Genomic DNA, 21,077 nt, shown 5'->3' with positions numbered 1-21,077 from the left:
TTTAATGTTCGAATGTTTTCAGCCATCTTTCAGAGGCCCTCCTCAGGAATGTATGAAACACATAAAAAACAGTTCTATCTTTTAAAAATTTCTAACCATCAAATATAAGCTGTGTTCCAAGTTTTAAATATTTAAACAATGTACGATACAAAAATTGTTACGTTTACAACATATAAATTAATTATTTTTAAATAAAGCTATAAAAAAATTATTATTATAGTGTTGTAAAAGTTAATCCGATGTTTTAACCTATAAATGATGTTCGATACGGAAACTGTTTCCTTTACATTGCAGAAAGATAAATATATAATTACACATAAAAAATTATCGCTGTGCTTTGTAGCATTGTAAATAATATTTCCACTATTGTGGAACCGGAATATAGTCGGAGTTGATGCAACCTCCCTTCATGCCCTCTATATAAATCTCAGGAGCCTCCAATGAGTGTAAGTCGTGTCGGTCAAAGGCCCTGTGTAAAAGAATAGCTTCATCCCAACATGGAGAAACCCCGGGTTTGGTAGCATACTGTGCTAGTGCAGTATTGTATTTTCCCTTGGACACATCATATTTGTGTCATGTATTCTAGCCTCAAGCTATCTGTACGTGGATCCAATGTATGTTATACATCTAAAGAGGGAAATTTATGTGGGTAACCCACATACATCTCCTCTTTGTACCTGCTAACTCAAAGGACCTTGGCCTTTTAAGGTAGCGGCATTCTGGGCCCTAGTCTCAAGGACTCACTCCCATTGCTTGGAAATTTCTGATATCTACAACAAACTGAAACCCATCGAGTATATAGCATCTGCACACAGGTACCACCAGTCCTTAATAAACAGGCTCGCTGCCAACCAGCAATCTACAATAGCTATCACCAACACAAGGGTTAATGATGCAGAGCACAATAAGGTTGTTATATCTTACGAACCATTCCTCCAACAAATTTATAATAGAAATGCTAAGAACTTAAACTTGCGCTTAACATATAAGAGAAAATGGAACATTTTCCGGCTTTTTTATCTAATGCAAAAGACAAGTCCAATGACAAGAAAGCGCCAGGAGTGTACCGCATTCCAGTGCAGGACAAATGCTTCAATAGATGTATAACATACATCAGATCCATATACAGTTTCAACACTCATTTTTTGATAATGTTTAGCTCCTATCAGTCTTTTATCTACATGCACACAAAAAAACTGGTCTTGGATGCAGTGGCATAACGAACAGAACTGGCACCCAGGACTTGACACTTTATTGGCACCCCCTCCCCCCCTCCCCCCAGAAACACATATAGTTTGTCTTGGAGACCATTTGGGCACCCCTCTGCGAGTGGTGCCGAGTGCATGATACACCCCTCTTGCACCCCCCTTGCTACGCCACTGAGGGATGATTTACAACTGATTTAAACCATGCAGTTATCTTATGTAAAACCAAAGACAGAATTTTCCCCCACGCAAATAGAGTGAAGGGATGTATAGCATCCAAACCAACAGCCCACTACGTTACCTACACTCCAGTGCAATTGCATTCAGTTATTATGTAGTAGACACAACATACAGCTGGTGCAATGTTTCTCTCTAATTCTGGCAGTTGAATTGATGATCTTTTGTTAGAAAACTGGTTTCATATAATTTTAAAGGGAAATTTATAATTAAAAATTAGTCATTTTACAAAATAATGTAATTAATCATTTATTTAAATAATTCTCATTCATAAAATTTTTAGTGATGCAACTACATACATACAAACAAATTTTATGTAAAAATGGATTAACGTGCATTAACTTGACCTTCAGGTCCTGATGCACCAGATATTAGAAGGAAAATCAGAAGTGGCACTATATACATCCACTAGAAATAAAAAAGAAACATATTATTATTATTATAATTAACTATGTCTTTAAATATAAAATTACAATTTTATACTTACATATTTTGCTAAAAAGGATCTATTATCTCCTTGTTCTCCTCGAGCTTTCTCTGCCTTCTCTTGTTCTAATCGTTGTATGTAAGTTTGAGTGTCAGGCCTTAGAAAGACATTTTTAGTTTTATTATTCAATTAACATTATTCTGTTAAAATTAATAAATATTTGACTTACGCAGGACCATTCATAGGAGATATGATGGTAACGGTTGTGTTGAAAGTGGAAAGACGGAAATCTGGCAGAAATATGTCTTTACATTGAGACGTTTTGCCTGTAATTGCAACTCCCAACAAATTCCCAGCTTGGTCAATTGTTAATGTAATACTATCCGAAAGATTGGATTCATATAGAGAACACTAGTTATTAATTAAAAAATATGATTATTAATAACTAACCATTAATCAATATATTAATATTGTATAAAAATTACAACAGTCATTCATAATCACTTGTTTTCTATATGAAATACCATGCAATTTCATTCAACTTTTGGAAAATTCTATTTATTAAAAAATAAAGTAATATACTGTACATAATGTAATTACATTATATTGCAAATAACTATTTCTTTTCAAATTTCTTGCTAAACTGAAGATAATTTTATTCTAATTTCAAATTTTCTAATTTATAAGTCATTAAGTTTGCAATCTGAAAAACCTATATAATATAAAAAATTTGAGTGGAAATATTTAAACTAAAATAGACAGTACTGCCTAACACAGAACCTGATTAAAATGGAAATCTGTCTAAATAGGAAAAGATTATCAGAATGGAGCAATTTTCTTTAAGAAAATCCTATTCAAAATGAAAACCTGCCAAAGTGGAAAAATTTTTGGTACCATGTAATTGCAGGTTTTACTGTAATAAATAAATAAAAGTATTTCAAGAATTTTTAACTATAAACATTCTTCTTTATGACAGAATTAAAATGCCTTTATATTTTATATCACATTATTGTAGAGACTTCTCATTAAATGAATTATTATTTATTTATAATTTTCATTTTAACTTTGGGAGGTGCAAACAGTATTGCATAATTTTTTATTTCATAATATTTATTAATACAGTATACCAAAATTGTTGTTTTGACTCAAATTGAACCGAGACAAAATACTAATATTGAAATTATTTTATTTTATTTTATTTTTGATTTGAAATTAATAATGCCAAAAAAGCAATAACTATACTAAAGAAAACACAAAACAAGAAAACCCAATAAAAGTACAAAATTAAAAAATACAATAAAAAGCTGGCAAGGGTTCTCACTTGACTTTCCCAGCACTTGAATGGGAGATTAACAAGACCAGGAAGTCCAATAGCTTTCAATTATTTGCATTTTTCACCAAATGCTCACCCTCTGGTGTTTAATAACAAAAACTATTTTATCTGGGTCATTTGATTCATTCTTGTGTATTATCAGCAATAAAGATGGATAGCAATAGAAAGAGCAAAGCTTTCTGTTGTGTTCCAAATTGCAATTTCAAAGCCTTACGGGAGCCTGATATAAGTTTTTGTCTATTCCCACATGAAAATCAGATGATTATTTGGAAATCAGTCAGTTATATCTGAGCTTCTCTGAATTCTGAAAGAGTGGAATAGACTGTTAAGAATTGGCAGTTTCCCAATTGTCCAGCTTTATGTTGTCAATTTTAAAACATATTTTCTTAAAGTTTAAAATGCCAGTAATTTTATGTGGAACACAGGGTCAGATTTCAAAGCCCTAAGCTGAATTCTTAAGTCCCTTTACCAACTCTTCACAATTTTAGAAGTGAATCATAAAAGAAAAGAATTAAATCAGATTATGTCTGATTTAATATGGATATTGGAAGAAAAAGATGAGGTTTCACTAGTTTTCTGTTTTATAACTGAATTTAATTCAATTTTTATACCCATTCCATTAAAAATCTTTTTTGAAATTGGTTTTATCAATTTTTTAAAAAATATCTTATGTTAATTCTTAGAAAAAAAATTAATGAACTTCTACACAAAATAAAAAGTATATTTTGTTGGTTTGTAAAAAAATGTTTATTACAAAATTTGACTTCAATTTTCTTTTTTGTACAAATGTTTGAGGCCCCTTGAAAGTTGAGGCCATAAGCAACAACTTACATAGTTTTTTACTTATAAATCCGGCCCTGATAGGAGAATGTCAAAGCTGATGTTTTTTAACACAAAGGGCACAAATATGTATAGAACAATCTCGCTCATTTGTTTCAATACCATATAATGACATGTCCTGCTAACAATAATTGTTCTCCTTCTATAAAATTTCTTGATAAACAGCTACAAGCAGCATATATCATTATATCAGACAGTAATATATGATTAATTTTACATTACTAGTTACAAGCGACTCAGATAAAGTAGCCCTTTTGTAAAAATGAAGTGCTCTCTATAGTTCATGAAAAATGCAAATAGTATTATACAGAATTTATAATAAATAATAATAAAGGCTTAAAAAGAGTAAAATTACTCTTTTTAAATTATGAGAAATTTCTGTATTTAAAAAAAATATTTAAATTTGAAAAACTCTAAGACACATTAACACAGAGTTAAAATTGTGTATGATGCCATCTGTTATGCAATTTTATTAAAAATAATTTTTATAAAAAAGGCAAAAAGCTTAATTTTGAGGATGGAGATGAGTTTCTATAAAAATTATAAATACCAAAAATGAGTAAAATTTTCATTAAGCCTAATCCAACTCAAGACATAACACTTGACTCCTCAACTCCCACCTCCTTGATCTTCAACCACTAAAATTTAAGTCTCAACATACCATATATAGAAATAATTCTTGTCAAGTTTCAAAATTTTTGGTTTGTCCTTTCCTGAGATGTAATGCAAAATAGACACAAACAAACAAACACACACACACTTTGTATGTTTTTTCTTTTACATTTTTGGATCCTTGAGTATCAAAACATTGAAAAATGTTTTGATACTCAATTGGGGGCAAATTAAATGGTGTTCAAATCTGAATTAATTCATTAAAAATGTGAGAAAGATCAACAGCAGCTGTAGAATTAATATCAATATGAAAAGGAGGAGGAATAAAATTATGGAATGTAGAAATTGGCAAACACTATCCATGAATAAAAAGATACAAGTAAATTCACCATGTTGAAATGATCATGAAGTAAACAGTAATAAAAACACTGTCTTTTCAATGAAAAAGATACCAAGATACATTTTCTAGATCTTTTAATAACTAGATTGCCTACTGATCTTTATTATAGTTTACATCACAAGTTGGAGCTAAGTCCTCATATCATACCTATCACTTCCTTCCAACCCACTAGTATGTAAATAATGCTATTACATTTGCACTGGATTGCCTTTATTATAATGCTATTACAGCACTTGTTCATAGAGCTTACTTCCCTGTTTGCAAATATCCCTTTACTGCATAAATTTTTTTTTGTTATGAAAAAATATTTGTTGTTAATCTATAATCAGTATTACTATAAAAAATACCAAAAAAAGTAGACTAATGTGTTGATATTATAAGAGCACAAAAGATCATTGTATCAGATCTGCTACAAATTGGGTTTAGGCACATAAATTTGTGAAACAATTTTAACACAGGTTTGTTTGCATCACACTTATCACACTTTACATAGCTGAAGTCATTGTATTCTTTTAAGTTGCAGTATTGGCATATTTATGACCAGAATGGCCAATGGTCTACTTAGTCAACTCAAAAATCTTTAGGTGGAGTGTAAACTGCTCTTTTTCTGTGTTGAATTGCTGCCTCAATACTTCCACTCAGTGTTCTTCATATTTGTTGACTAATTGATCCCACATTGCAAAGGCACATGCTGACCTCTTCCTGGAAATCTGCTAGTGAAATGACTGAATTTTTGCAGTTTGATGTAGAATTTGCATTATTTTCAGCACTTTTCAGGTGTCTGTTTAGCAGCCAGGCATTGATGACTGCTAAATCTAAAAGATGATAAAAAATCCTGAAATATAACTTGTGAGATCTCATTCCTATTCTTGTTGCATCCAACATGGCTATCTAATAAGTCTGCTCTGCCCTTGTGTTTGTTGTATTGCCACACAACTTTAGGACATGAGACAGAAAAATGTTCTTTCTCCTGAAAATGAGCTTTCCTCCAAAGAACTCTTGCCCCTGTTGCATTCTGATGAAGTGGAGTTGGTGTTGCTGACAAATGAAGCCACTGTCACATTTTGCTGGCATCTTGGGGCTATCGATGCTACTGTTACAGCAGATGATGGATTTGCTATTGAACTTCCACTTCCTTTGTCCAGCAATGAATTGTTGCTATTCTCATCTGATGAGTCATCTTGATCCAATGCATGTCACCAATGCATGTCGATAATCTTCCTTAATAACACTTGTCATCAGAGAAATCTTCTTCACTGCCAATTGGAAAGTTCTGGGAATGCAATGACTATAGAATGTTGAGAATCTCATTCCTAGACTTCACAAATTCAGAAGGCTGTGGGGTTTAGCACGTTCCAAGATATGTTTGAGAATGATGACCAAAAAAGAATATGCTGAGAAAATATGGGAAACAATCAATTACTGTTTGGACATTTGTTTGTAGTTACATGTGCGAATTGAACATCCATACAATGCAAAACATAACAATGAGGACTGGAAAAATTCTCAATACAAGTTTAATGGCACTACCATTTCCAGAATGTAGAAAATATGCTACATCATGCAGTGAAGGGAAATAAGTGTGTGAGGAATTGCAGATTGTTGTTACAGTGTTACATAATGCAGGCTACTTACATGCAAAGTTTAAATACATCCATACCTTGAACATAGATCACTTTTCCTATCCACATCGTTAGATACAAGAAAGGAAAATTTCACCTTCATAAGCCCTCCTATTCCATAAATTGGGTCTGTCTCTCTATGCATTGCTAGAAGGTTTATAAAATTTGGGCTCAATCTCCCAATAAAACCATAAAATATTATGTAATGACATAGGCATTTACTTGATTCCCCTACTGCATAAGAAACAGTAATACAAAAATATGTTACATTACAACCACAACAAGAAAGCCACATAACTGCATATTAGATGCACCAGAGTGACATATGTAACAACAGATATACATGGAGCTAGATAAAAAAAGTAATAGAGCCTAACTTTATATCAGCTTGGAATGAGATTGCCCTCTTAGTGCAATGTATTGACTGCAAAATCATGTTAAATATATTTATCTGGAAGGCTTTGTTCAAAAACAGAGCCCTGCAATAAACCCTCATTGAAATGCCTGAGAGTATGGGTCATGCTGTTCAAATCCATAATGGATTAATGTGCAGTAGAGAGCACTACTTTGAGTTTAGTGCTTCTATAATGAAATGAACTAACCTATATTCTGCATGGTTATCTTTCTTTGTAACAACCAAGTTCATCCTTGTGTTCAAATTTTATAATCATTTCAAGCTCTTCAAATTTCATAATTTTGTACTAACTAGAATGAATTAACATTAAAAAATTAAAAAATTTATATTAACATTCTAGAATATGTTCTTTTTCACCTGATGAAGACATTTTTGTAAATGTTGAAAGTACTTGTATGAATGTTTTAATTTTGTTATTAAAGGCAATTAATGTTGAAAATTGCATTTGTATTACTTTTATCATGTATTTTTTATTACACACAGAAATATTAACTTATTATGACCTTACATTTTTGTCAAATTACTATTATTATTAGCTAAATTAAAAGTATTAATATACTTACTGCTTTCATAAACGTAGATACTGCATGTGTATTGTCACCTGATTTACTTACAGCCTTTAATCTATATAATCCTCCTTCTTTTGCTGATTTCTAGAAAATAAAATAATCTAAAATAAATTTATTAGAAGTGTTGAACACAAGTTGTGTTAATAACAATCACTTGGTTTTTTCCACCTTTATTTAGTTGATACGGTACACGTTTTGGGCCTTGTGCCCCTAATCAGTCAACTAAAACAATATAAAAAATAGTGTATACAGCGTTTTAATATTATTTACAGGCAAATTGTAAACATTTTAAAACGTATGTAATGTACCAATTTTCCCCAGTTAGTTGAACATACCGTATCAACTAAATAAAGGTGGAAAAAGCCGAGTGATTGTTATTAACACAACTTGTGTTCAACACTTCTAAGACAATACAACATGGTTTCACAACAAATCAATTAAAATAAATTTATGTTAAATGTTATTGAAATAATAATCAAAAATAATTCTGGATTAAAAAAAACCATTAAACTTTATATAACATAAGATAATGCAGGTAATTATACAAGGGCAGTTTTTTTCAACTTCCGATAGTCAATAAAACAAAGACAAGTGTAAATATCTAAATGAATTTATTATCAAAAGTTAGGTACAAACATGGTTACTTTTCAACATAATCAATGTGAAGATTGTGCATTTGTCATATCTGTGGATAAGCTTTGCAATCCCCTCTTCATAGAACCTTGCCACCAGTGACTTGAGATGGGCCTTAACATTGTTTTGAAGATCATCATTAGTCACAAACCTCTGCCCTCCTAGCCATGACGTTATCAGTTCAGGAAAGAGGTGGAAGTCACTCAGCACTAAATCAGGGCTATACGCTAGGTGTTTAAAAAGTTCCAGCTGGGAGAAAGTCTGAAAGATGGAATTCTTCACATACCTTTAATGTGAGAAGACTTTCACCCCCTCCCTGAACTGAAAACATGGCTAGGAGAGTAGAGGTTCAAGACTAATGACAATCTTCAAAACAATGTTAAGACCCATCTCAAGTCACTGGCAGCAACATTCTATCACATGCAAAGTCTTCCACAGATATGTCAAATGCCTCAATCTTCACAGTGATTATGTTGAAAAGCAACCATGTTTGTACCTAACTTTTGGTAATAAATTCATTTTGTTATTTACACTTGTCTTTTTTTTATGGACCATTGGAGGTTGAAAAAAACACAGCCAAGATTACAAGGTCTGTTCAAAAAGAATCCAGGTTAAATTTAAAAAGAATTACAAATTTGTAACTTGATCATCTTCAAAGCAGCATCTTCTGAAGCCACACACTTAGTATATTGCTGTTTTCTTGCTTGAAATATATTTTAAAGTCATTATCTTATATAACAATTAGGTACCTTGTCACATTCTCTTGTGTTTCTTCAACATCCTGAAATCTTTTTCCTTTCAAATGGATTTTGATTTTTGGGAAGAGGAAAAATTTACAGAGATTGAGATCTGGAGAACAGTGTGGCTATTGGACTTCTGGAATGTAATACTTTGTGAGAAACACCTCTACAAATTGAATATATATATGTTATCATTGATTGGTATGTTATGATGGTGAAGTTGCATATGTGGCTCTGAAGCAATATTGGCCATTTGCAATGAACTGCATCCCTTAAACACCACAAAACTTGGATATAATACTCCTTGTTTATTGTCTCACCTGATGGATACTCAAGATGTACAGTACAATACCCTAATCATCATAAAAAACAGTCAGCATAACTTGACATTGCTGTGGCACTATTCTGCTTTTTTTGGACTGGGAGTTTGAGGTCTTCCACCATAAAGACTGAACCTTCATTTTAGGGTCACACCCATAAACATACATTTCATCATTAGTTATTATTGTTTATGAAAAGTTATCACTATTTTTGCTCCACTGAAAGTAGGTCACAAGCAGTTGAAACATAAACCTGGTTTTGATTGATAATTCAGTCAAAATAACAAGTTGCATAAAAACTATAATTAATATAAAAATATATTTCCCTAATTTTAGGTATTCAGGCATCCTAATGAAACAAAATCATCAATAATTTTTCTTTCTTTATATCTACATGATTACTTAATTCATATTTGATTTTTGTATTTGTATTTGATTCATAGAATAACCAAGTTTAACAATTTTTATTGACCAAGACAATATCTCAGATAATTTTTAATTATTTTAAGTTTGCTGTAGCATCTTCCTGCCAATGTCTTTCTGCCGGCTAAACACCTCGTGTACGGCCAATGTCTTTGTTGTATGTAGCATCTTTCTGTAGTAGCTACAGTAATTGGTAATGTTAAAATATTTTTAATATAACTCAAATCTGAATACAAATGAAACTCATAAGTTAGCTTTAAAAGATCTAAACTAGTACATACTTTTGTATCTGGAATTATTGAAATTGCATGTTTTTAAAACTATATATTTCTGGCATAATTTCTTCAGTATTTGTATCACTTGGATATTTAAGTGTTAAGTCACAAACTTCTTTAGTTAATCTAAATTCAATATTATTAAGTTTTCACCAGTTAGAAATTGAAAATTGGAAGATATTCCATTTAACTTTTCATATCTCCATTTTAGCTTTAAAATCAAAACATCTATTATTTCTTTCATTCCTACTGTAAAAATTATTTTTCTGAAAAATTAATTTTTTTATCAAATATTCGGCTGATTTTTGATTATCTAATTTCTTAATCTTTCTTTCCTGTTTCTCTTCAAATTATGTTAATATACTCATACATTCAACTTTCACATTTATCAAAATTTTCTCTCATTTGCTGTAAAGAAAGACAATCCCTCTATTAAACATGCAGCTCTCTGTACGGTTGTCATTTTTGATTGCAAGGATTTATTTTCTTTTTATTTCTTGCAGTATTAAATTCTATGCAGGTAGCATAACATAAAAATTTTAAATTGATTTGTTTCAAAATACTGTTAATTTCAGCAAACTGCAATGATTTATCACTTTATGTTATATCTTTTAATAACTGATAAACTTCTGTTATCTGTTGATACCCATCACTTGTCCTTTTAATGTTTTTTAAAATAGACATAAGTGTCCCCATCTATTCACTAAATTTACTGTACAATTCCAAGTTACCAAACTTGAATTTGTAGAAGTGGCATTTTTACATATCAAATTAAGACTGAACCAAACAAAAAATGTATTTGGCTTAATTATTTCTTTGGCAAATAATGGCTTAGATACTCTTTTATACTCCTGCCATATTTGTCCTATTATCATATTCTTAGCTGCAAATATTTTCCATGTTTCGGTCCCAGAAGTGGCTTAGTGGATGAACAAGTCACTGAAGACTGGTAGTTGGTTGCAAGTTTGTGTCTGACCAATAGATTGGCTACGTGACATTTTCCAGCTGTTTCTTTGTCTGTCTAACACAAAAATAAGGGACAAATTCTCATAGAAAGTCCTCTTGGAAATATTTCCCTTGAATGATTACCCATGTGTTGCATTACCATTCCCACCAAACCAAGCATCAAGATCATCCTTTTTTAATCTATAAACAATTTTGTCAGCTAAACCAGATTTTCTTTTGTTTGTATAAAATTTTTAATTAATATCTTTATTTTTATTGATAGTTAAAACATCTCCTAGTTGCTTACATGAAGTTAGTGCCTTCCTCATCTCACCCTTGTCCCAGCCCTGATTTGCATACACCTCAGGGGTTTTTTCTCGTATTTCCTTTATATTTCTGATGCCATTTTTCTTAGCAGATTTTCTTTTGGAAACTTGTTCCAGAATTACATTTGTTATTTGGAATATAATAAAGCTAAAATTGCTTAAGAGAAAAAGAATAAGTCAACAGAAAATGACGTTAAACAGCTTTTTAAGTTCTTTTGCTAGTGCTTTCGATATTGATATAAATATCGTCACCAGGCAACTGAAACGACTTAAAAAAGCCCTTTAATGCTGTTTTCTATTGACTCATTCTTTTTCTCTCAAGTAAGTGTGTTGGCATGAATTCCATACTATGTTTTTAAGCTAAAATTGCTTATTATATCATTCTTTATAACCTTGAAATTGACATTATTGACTTATTTCCATTAAAATCTGATTGTTGCCACTGCTTCCTTCACGCAACATAAGAAAAAAAAACAAGATAATGGTACTATCATTTAGTGCAGTCTTAATTTAATGTATATTGGCATAAGATCATTAATGGTCACACTAACGAGTCTAATGATCTAACATTTGCATTTCAGAAAGCCATTATAAGATAATTTATTACATAGTTAAGTGAGATGATTTGTACAAATTTTCTTTCTCTTCATAATCACAAATGATAAATGAGATTTCAAATTTTATGTTTAATTTATATTTTATATAATAAGAAAATATTAAAGCATTTTAGATACAAAATTACTAATGTCAAATAAATTTCTTAACATTTAAATCATTTATTAATAAAAAAATTAAATTAAATTCTGTTTTGTTAATGTAAATAAATAATTGTTAAAATGTTTTCAGTATTTAAATAATATATGCTGAATTATTTGAATACTGAAGAAATAAAATAAATACTAAATTAAACAAGCAATTAGTTATTGTGACATCATCACAATGCCTGATTACAATTTTTAATCATATTTTTAATTTATTTAATTCAAGACATATGCTTTCCATCTCAAATTAATACTGTAGTGTCTTGCCTCTTTACATCATACTTTTCTGTTAGCAATGGAGTTGTGTCAGTCTTCTATCTAACTCCTTTCAGAAGAAAAGTTTTGAATTGAAATAATGGGACTTGCATTGAAAGTTCATATATAGTTAAGTGGGGCCTCCTGCCCTAAGCTTTCTATATCTGGTCTTGACTTTCATGTATCTAACTCCACTCTCAAGATTAAGGAATAACAGACAGATGGACAACAGTAGGAATTTATAGATCTACAATTTTTTCAAATTTCAGCCAATGAAAGTCCAAGAGAGAAAAATCTAAACTTCAACCCTTTATGTGAATTGAGTACATTTCTAGGGTAAGTATGTTATGACTTATAAAAACCCAACTGAAAATAAAATTTATATTCATTATTGAAATGTTTTTATTGATGATAATTTTTTAAAATCTCAGAAAATTGTGATTATAGAGTGTTATCTAAAATTTAAAATTTGTTGACATTTGACTAATTTGTTTATAAAATCCATTTTCAAAATTTATTACAATAAGACCCTGCTTAATGCTGCCTCGATTAACCCTGATTCGATATAATGCAGTCTGCTCAAAGCCTGAAAAAAAGCTCAAAATTTACACTAATTCAAATTATCGTGGCATTTCATTGATTATTCCCAAACACAAACCAATCAGCAAAAGGTGGCAATTCGTCGTAGGCTGTACTTTCCTTAAATCTATATTTGTTTGGTGCAATTTTGGAAAAAATATATCATCATGGATGTCATAGGCAATATTGACTATGCTTGGCACGGTGGGCAACCCCCAGCCTGCAGGCCAGCTACGGCCCATGAAAAGTTTCTATCCGGCCCGCGATATCTTTAATAGATTATTAAATTGGAAAAATAACTATTTAATAGTTATTTTTCCAATTCTTTGTAATTTTTCGAAAACAATAAGAGAAATAAATGTAGTAGTTAACTTCTTTTTTTTATTTGTTTCATATTTGAAGACTAAAAGATTACAGGTCACAAGAAGGCGTCAATTAACTACTACAGCCCGCTGAAAAAATGTAAAATTTATTCTGGCCCATGTTATAAAAAAGGTTGCCCACCCTTGATCTAGTACAGTATGGTTTTGCTTTATGCAGGGGGTATTGTCAGCATTAACACACAAAATGAAATTTCATGTAAATTAGTATTCCACATCAAATAGTTTCAGATGATTACTTATACACTTGCACAACTGTTTACAATTAACACAAAAAACATTAAAATGTGGTTACAAATTTTACTTATGTTTTTACTTTAATAAATAATATTTTAGTCTGATGTTGTGAATATGAAAAGTAAAATTTATTTAAGTTGTACACTGTATCAAGTACAATACTTGAGAAAAATACATGTAAACCGAGACATTCACCACACTGAGTAACATTCAATAATTCTTTGTGTTTAGAATATCAGAAACTAAAGAAACATAATTTGCTGACTTAAGAGTCAGATTCAGTGGTATTAAGAGTGGGTTAACCAAAGCATTTGCCATCCATAAAAATATAAATCCACATATAACAATCCTGCATAAATTAAGATCTATTGTTCAAAAGATTTCTATATTAATGAGTTCACTTACTTTCAATTGTTGAATTTCGCCAAGTGATAGTACACCATCTTGCTGAAACACACCTTGTTTCTGAGAATTTACAGTTATAATACCTCTAGAAAAATATTTTGAAGATGGAACTAAAATGTAAAAACAAAAATTTTAATGCATGAAATACAGTTACTATCAAATTCAGCTTAATGAAACTAGGTATACAATTAATACAGATATATACTGATGCAGTATAAATTTTTCTATTAATAATTTTAATAAAATAAATTTTAAAGGACTGATTTTTCATTAAGCTTTTGTATTATGCAAGAATATCTTAAATTATAATACTTATACTATAATAGGCTTAGAAATAAATTTTTTGTTTTTAAATGCACATAAAGCATATTAAAATTGTAATTTATTACAAGATTTGATATTTATTAGATTAACCTTCAATTGCAGTATAACATCGGGCTATAATTTGGTAATTATAATTATAAATTACTAATGAATTTGACACTAGAGGGAGACATTAGGCACCATCTTGTATTAAATTTAATAATTATAATTTAATTAAATAATTTTACATTAACCTGGAAGAAAAGAATCGGCCTGGAGCAGTTGCAAACCTGCAACTGCCAATTACCATGTGGATATTTATTATTACCAAATTATATCCCAATGTTATACGGAAATTGAAGGTGGGTTATTGCAATGTATGGGTGTTGTTGAGATGTTTAAATTTATTTGATTATAATGTTGTATGAATAATAACATTTATTCGACAAACAACAAAAGAAAAAACCTTATATTCAGCAATGAAACTTTAATGATGATACTGTTTTTGTTCTTGTTAAAAGACATACTTTAGGATCACAAATAAATAAAAGACTATACAATAGAAAGTCTTCTTTTTCTCATGCCTCAGAAAATAATGGCACAGTCAACTTACATTTAGAACCTACTTGTCCACCTTAAAATGCAATCATTATAATTCAAACAAGTTGTAAAATAATATAGAAATATAAAATGATTCATTCAATGTATAAATCAGTGTTTATGGCATTAAAATTACCAATGAAGGAAAATTCAGTTTTACTTTCCCTTGTTATGTATACATAACAATGGAAAGTACTGAAATCGTGTCAAATTTGACCTTCTGAGTTTTTTCAAATCTTCAAATTTTGAGACCTGCTGAATCAAAAAAAAAAGGCAAAAATATTCCATGGATGTGTGTGTGTTAGTGTCTATTTCACTTAACATTTCAGGATGGGCAAAAGAAATGAAATTTGGCATGGTGACTTGCCTATAAAGGGCACTGATGCTATTAAATTTTGGAGATAAAAGATCGAGAGGGTGGGGAGATAGAGGAATGGGTAGGATTTAATAACAAATAAAATCTTCATTAACATTTACACTTTTTCATAAAACTCATTCTTATCTTCAAAATTATGCTTTTTTGCCATTTTATAGTAATTAAAATTATAAAAATTTTTATTAAAAAAATCTGATAACATATGACACCAAATACAATTTTATATTTTTGCTTAATAATGTAAAAGTTTTCTTTTTAATAAAAACTCATAACAGCTAGGAGAGTTATGCAACTCTTGCTAGATTTATTTTGTATGAGAAAAGTTCAGATAAATAGCCACAAAATATTCAAATGTTTTTGATTGTGTATGACTGTGATTGACTTGACTGTGTGTGTGTATATATATATATACATACACAGTCAAGTCCGCATAAGTCGTCATAGGTATAACTTGACACTCAGTTAAGTAGTCAGTTTTCTGTGGTCCCAACTGACTTACATAGACATTAATGTTAAAAAACTCTGGTTTACTCAACACCATTTAACTCATCAATACTGGATAAATCAACATACTTTTGCTGTCCCACACTCGTTTAGACATCTGATAAGTCAACTCCCCTCCTGAAAAAATGAGTTTGCACCATACAGTTTACTGTGCGGTGTGAACTCATATTTTTCAGTAGGGAAGTCAACTTACTTATTAATATATACATAGTAATAAAAATGCTTTAACATTTTATGTATTTTTATACATAAAATAATAACAGATAAACAAAAAGAAAATATACAATCTATAGCAATGTCACAGAAGAATCCAATTTTGCATTTTCTCACGTCAAGCATTATTTGTAGCATGTGTTTCACATTTCTGTTAGAAATGAGTGTCCGAAATTTAACAACACTTACACTGAAAGAAAAATATGAACTTGTTTCTGAATTTGAATGTAAGAAAACTACACAAGCTGAATTTGTAAAACAAAAAAAAACCTTCCAAAAACAACATTGGTGGAAATCCTGAAGAAAAAAGAGAAAATTAAGAAACCTTTTCTTGGATTTTCATCGCAGCTGTCTTGAAAATGCCAGAGCAAGTCACCGTACAAAGATGTTGAAGATGCTCTCGTACGTTGGCTAAAGCAAATTTGTTCATCGAATCTTCCTGTTTCAGGACCGAAAACAGGAAGATTCAATGAACTGAAACAAAAGGCAATGGAAATTGCTAGGGTACTTGGAGTAGAAACCAACTTTAGTACCAGTGATAGACGGTCAGAGAGGTACATTGCACTACTGTATTTTCCTAATTGTAGTATTGCGGTTTTTTCAACTTTGCTTTAGTCTTCATATTGGATAACTCGGCACATTTTCACTTCCCCTAGGGGTGTCGACTTATGCTGACTTAACTGTAAATATATACCAGCTTCCTCTGTAGCACTTAGCAGCTATCACTTTCACCTGGCATAATGTGCATATATATATATATATACACATTATGCCTCTTTCTGCATTGATACTTTCTTGTGTTTATGCTTTACACTATTATTGACAAGTTTACTACATTTGAAAGCCATAACTAGAGATAAATTTAAGTAAAATATGCTACAATGTCCCAAGTCAGTGGATCTGTAACAGCCATTGATATCCAGATTTTCAATAATAGCAAATAGTATACAGTACCAACAGTAATGACCTAGTGACCTAGTCTGATCGGTTGCAAGAAATTCACATGTTCACTCATAATTATATCTGAATTAAAATAGGTACCATATCATCAGCTGATGGAAATATCGTGATAAATCTTTATTGTAGTCTCATGTAGATGATAATTCATGTTATAATTGTTTCAATCTGCAATAGTTTTCTATGTTATTGTAAAATTAAAAACTAATATATTTGATTAAAATTTTTCAAAAACTACAGAAGAACCTCAATTATCCAAGGTAATGTGGACTGCTGCTATCTCAGATAACTGAAAATTCAAATAAAACAGATATCCACGGCTATTTTACAGTAGATGAAAAATTACAAATATAAAAGATTTATATGGAATATTACTTTTAAATCCCTTTTCAGGGTGTCTATCAATGGGAAAAACAGAAATTTAAAACGAAAGTTTTGTTTCTTAATTCTTCACCATGATAGTGTAAATTTTACACAATTTTATAAAAACAACAATTTGAAACTACTACACTAAAATGACTATTTATGATAGAATATTAGCATGTATATAATGTGTCAAGTTAAATTTTTAAAAATTTTAAAACTTACCTGAATCCATGGAATGATATAAATAAAATGTTAAATGTCCATCATGATCTTCATTCTGTGAAAATATAAATTGCATAAATTCTATTTGTTTACTATTAATATTACATTAACTTTAGAATATGACTGCTACATCTCAAAATTATTTCAAGTTTGGTACATTAATTTCTTATTTCATATTTAATACAAAACATCAATAGTATGGAGCTTATCTAATATATTTTCAGTACTGAATTCATATGACATCATGTGATAATTATGACCACCACTGAAAATCAGAAACTTTTATAAAAAGTATAATTTTTAAAAGCATCAAAAAATTATATTTTATATAGAATAGTATTAATAACTGCAGTGACAAATATTTTTTGTTTAAAAATTAATTTTGTAAAATATTTTTAGTTGTATCAAATGACGAATTAATAAAGAAAGTTTTGTTTTAAAGGAATTTAAATTTTTAATATTCTTGTATGTCCTATTTTTATAAAGAGAATGAAATGGGAAGAATCTTCATATGCTAATGGTAATGATAATGTTGAAGTTAGTACAATTAGGTTATAGCTATATCTCTACCATTGTCATTCCTTTTCTTCATATAATATGGAATGGATTTTCTGAAAGGCTGAAGCCTAGGATGCCAAATATTTTAAAAGGACCAAGTTATTTTTCTTGTAAAACTTCTTACAGGTATATAAATATAATTTTAAAGGCAATAAATATGATTTATGTTAAATTTTTAAAAGTAATATTATAGCATATTGTTACCTGAAAAAGTAAAATGAAAGTTGTAGTCTAGGGGCAAACAAAATATTAAATCTAGCTCTGATAACAACAATCTATTCATTTAACTAATTTCTATCTGATTTAGTATTATTTTATATAATTAGTATTTTCCTAGATTCTGCCTTCAGTGGTTGTTTTCTATTTATACCATTTGATATTTCTATTCTAAAACATTAATAAATTTTACTATTATATATCCCAATGATAAGTAATCTTGTAATAAATTCTGATTATAATTAAGTTAATAGGAAAGTACAGTGGGTGATCAGGTAACAAACAGTTTGGACAGCGAACAAATCGGATAACAAACATTTCACAGAACAAACAGAAAAAGAAGCGACATAAAATAGTGAATACTTTGTCTCCAGGGGACAATTCGAAACCCTTTCAGAGCTCTTAAGACGTTGACACAATGTTCAAACTGATACTGATCAGATAGTATTCCTCCAAATTTTGAAACTCTCCCTTGTAATTCCAGCTTTATGTTTACCTTTCTGACAAATAATTTTTTATAGTCTTCAAGAGACTGTCGAGCGGGTACTCATTAAGTTTTGCGTCAGTTTTTATTTACAAAAGGTGAGAGTTTAACCGTCCTATTGGATATTCGTTAACATTTTAATACCAAATTTCAAATTTCATCTGGGCATTTAAATAATTTTTTGTGTGCTAATTGATTTCTGTTCTCTGAATTTTTTAAGTGCTTTTCTGAACTTTTTATGTAAAAAAGAAACTGATATTATTATGGAGCCTAAAAAAAGTGGAGTTTCAAGAACTGTGCTCACCGTAGAAACCAAGGAAGAGATAATAGCCAAGGTAAAGTGGGCACAAGATGTCTGATGTTGCTAGGCAGTATGGCTTGAACAGATCTACAGTAAGCACAATGTTAGGTATGAAAGATATATCAAGAAGTCTCAAGCAGCTAAAGGAGTAATGAAAATCACAAGATAAGAGAGATAAAGAGCATTGAACAGCTCATAATGGAACCTGAAACTGATGTGACGACAGAAAAACTCTTAAATGAAGAACACCAAGAAAATCGGTGAGATGTGTTTTCTTTTGTAAAAGACAACAAAAGAGAACCAGTGCCAACATCTGCTATTAAAGATCTTTTGAAGAAGTGGGAGGTTGTCAAAACAATGGTCATCCAAATGGCATCCAAACCAGAATGAGGTTAATAGGCATAGAGATCTCTACAATTATAATGCTATTACTTCCAAAAAATCCTAAAGAGAGAAAAGCAATTGACATTGGACAGATTCTTAACCCCCACAAAACAGGACTAATAAAAATGTATGACACTATATATATATATATGTATTTTTACTATTACATATAAATAAATGTAGTAAGAAAGTATATATTTTTTATTTTTTGGGGTCTCCAGAACGAATTAATCAAATTCCCATAAAAACCTTTGGTAAATCGATAATCGGTTAACAAACAATTCGGATAGCAAACAAAGTCTTGGAACGGTTTATGTTCGTTAACCAATCACCCACTGTATAAAATTTAATTATATGATGCAAGATGTGTTATTCAGTAATTTTTTTTTTACTTTTTTGAGTCTTTAGGGGGCTTTTTATCAAGCCCATTGTTGGTCTACCCAGACCCATCATAGGGCAGCAGGTGATGAGATACAGGGCAGACCCAACATATAAAGAAATGGACCATGCTCCCAAAAAATTACTGAGGGTTTTTCAACCCAACCAGATTCATCCTTGGGTGTCTTCCAGAGCAGTAAGTGGTAGACTTTAAATGATGGCACAGTGCCTAAATGATCAGCCATCCAGCGTGTTTGTTATTCAGTAATGAAAAGCATTTCTCTCTCTCTACATTATACTTCAAATGTACATTATGCATTTGGTATATATTTGGGATGTCTTTAGTGGTAGAAATTAACTTTACATCATTCGTTTATATTCGTTTATGTATTTTATATAAATTGCTTATAAGTAACTTCTACTAATATAAATGCAACTGAATAGCGTACCAAGGAACACTTGAATGAAACAATACTTACTGCAATACAACTGGTATAAATTACCGATGAAAGTACAATATATAAAGTTAACAATTTTCCTGTTTTTGAAATAATTTTGAAATCCATCTCTACCTGAAATATATAACACATTCAATAACTACACATGTCCATTTAAATTTATTTCATTCCGACAGATGGCGCGAAGATAAAACGAGAAATACTGTTGCCAGATTTCTGAAATATTTTATGCATATTTAAATTTCTCTTCGAATTTCTTTATTTTATAATAACGCTTAATATAAATTTATATTGATTAGATTATAGTATTAATTAAGAATGTTATATATGTTTGGCCTTAGAAAATTACCATTTTTTAAATATTGAAATAAGATTGGTGGTTAGGGCGTTATCCACTGTTCTGGTAGATCCGAAATCGAACCCTGGAGATCAAATTAAAAATGTTTATATATTTTGAATTCGTGCCATTAACCGCACAAGACATTCCAATATAAGTAAAAAAACTGTAACTATACATAGTTACAGTTTTAGTTCTTAAGTTTAAGCAGTATTAAATGTAAATAATGTGATCAGGAAAGTCTCGCTGATATCATCGTGACAAAATTCCCCCCAAAAAATCTTCATAATCGAGCAAGAACAATAACAAATGACACCAAGATTGTAAAGAATTTTGTCGCAAAACCTTTAAGTGAAGTCCCTATTTTTCTATAATAAATGTCTAATTTTTAAACACAAAGGACTTTTCATTTATTTATTGTACTGTACGTATTTTAGCTATTAGTTAGTTGTCCTTTATGCTAGAGCAATTTTTACTATTC

The 21,077-nt window shown here is 30.2% G+C and overlaps 1 protein-coding gene across 1 annotated transcript; it reads right to left on the bottom strand.

Moving 5' to 3' along the window:
* Positions 1-1,675: 1,675 nt before the first annotated feature.
* On the bottom strand, positions 1,676-20,446 carry EMC10 (ER membrane protein complex subunit 10). Its single transcript, XM_067273649.1, has 7 exons — positions 20,281-20,446; positions 17,481-17,535; positions 13,940-14,049; positions 7,655-7,744; positions 2,099-2,280; positions 1,930-2,026; positions 1,676-1,850 (listed from the first exon to the last, which is right to left on the bottom strand). The coding sequence occupies exons 1-7, from the start codon at positions 20,389-20,391 to the stop codon at positions 1,770-1,772; spliced, it is 726 nt and encodes a 241-aa protein (XP_067129750.1). The 5' UTR covers positions 20,392-20,446; the 3' UTR covers positions 1,676-1,769.
* Between the last annotated feature and the right edge of the window lie 631 nt (positions 20,447-21,077).

Source organism: Centruroides vittatus, unplaced genomic scaffold (genome assembly GCF_030686945.1).
Source record: "Centruroides vittatus isolate TY-2023 unplaced genomic scaffold, ASM3068694v2 contig_484, whole genome shotgun sequence".
Classification (NCBI taxonomy): Eukaryota; Metazoa; Arthropoda; class Arachnida; order Scorpiones; family Buthidae; genus Centruroides; species Centruroides vittatus.
This window is presented reverse-complemented; position numbering and strand designations above follow the sequence as displayed.

Bases quoted from the DNA above. Each gene is read 5' to 3' on its own strand.
- EMC10 (XM_067273649.1), bottom strand. From the start codon at position 20,391: ATGTGTTATATATTTCAGGTAGAGATGGATTTCAAAATTATTTCAAAA. The intron at 14,050-17,480 runs GTAAGTTTTAAA...TTTACATTTTAG, and splicing joins ATATCATTCCATGGATTCAG to TTCCATCTTCAAAATATTTT. The intron at 7,745-13,939 runs GTAAGTGAACTC...TTTATTTTCTAG, and splicing joins GCGAAATTCAACAATTGAAA to AAATCAGCAAAAGAAGGAGG.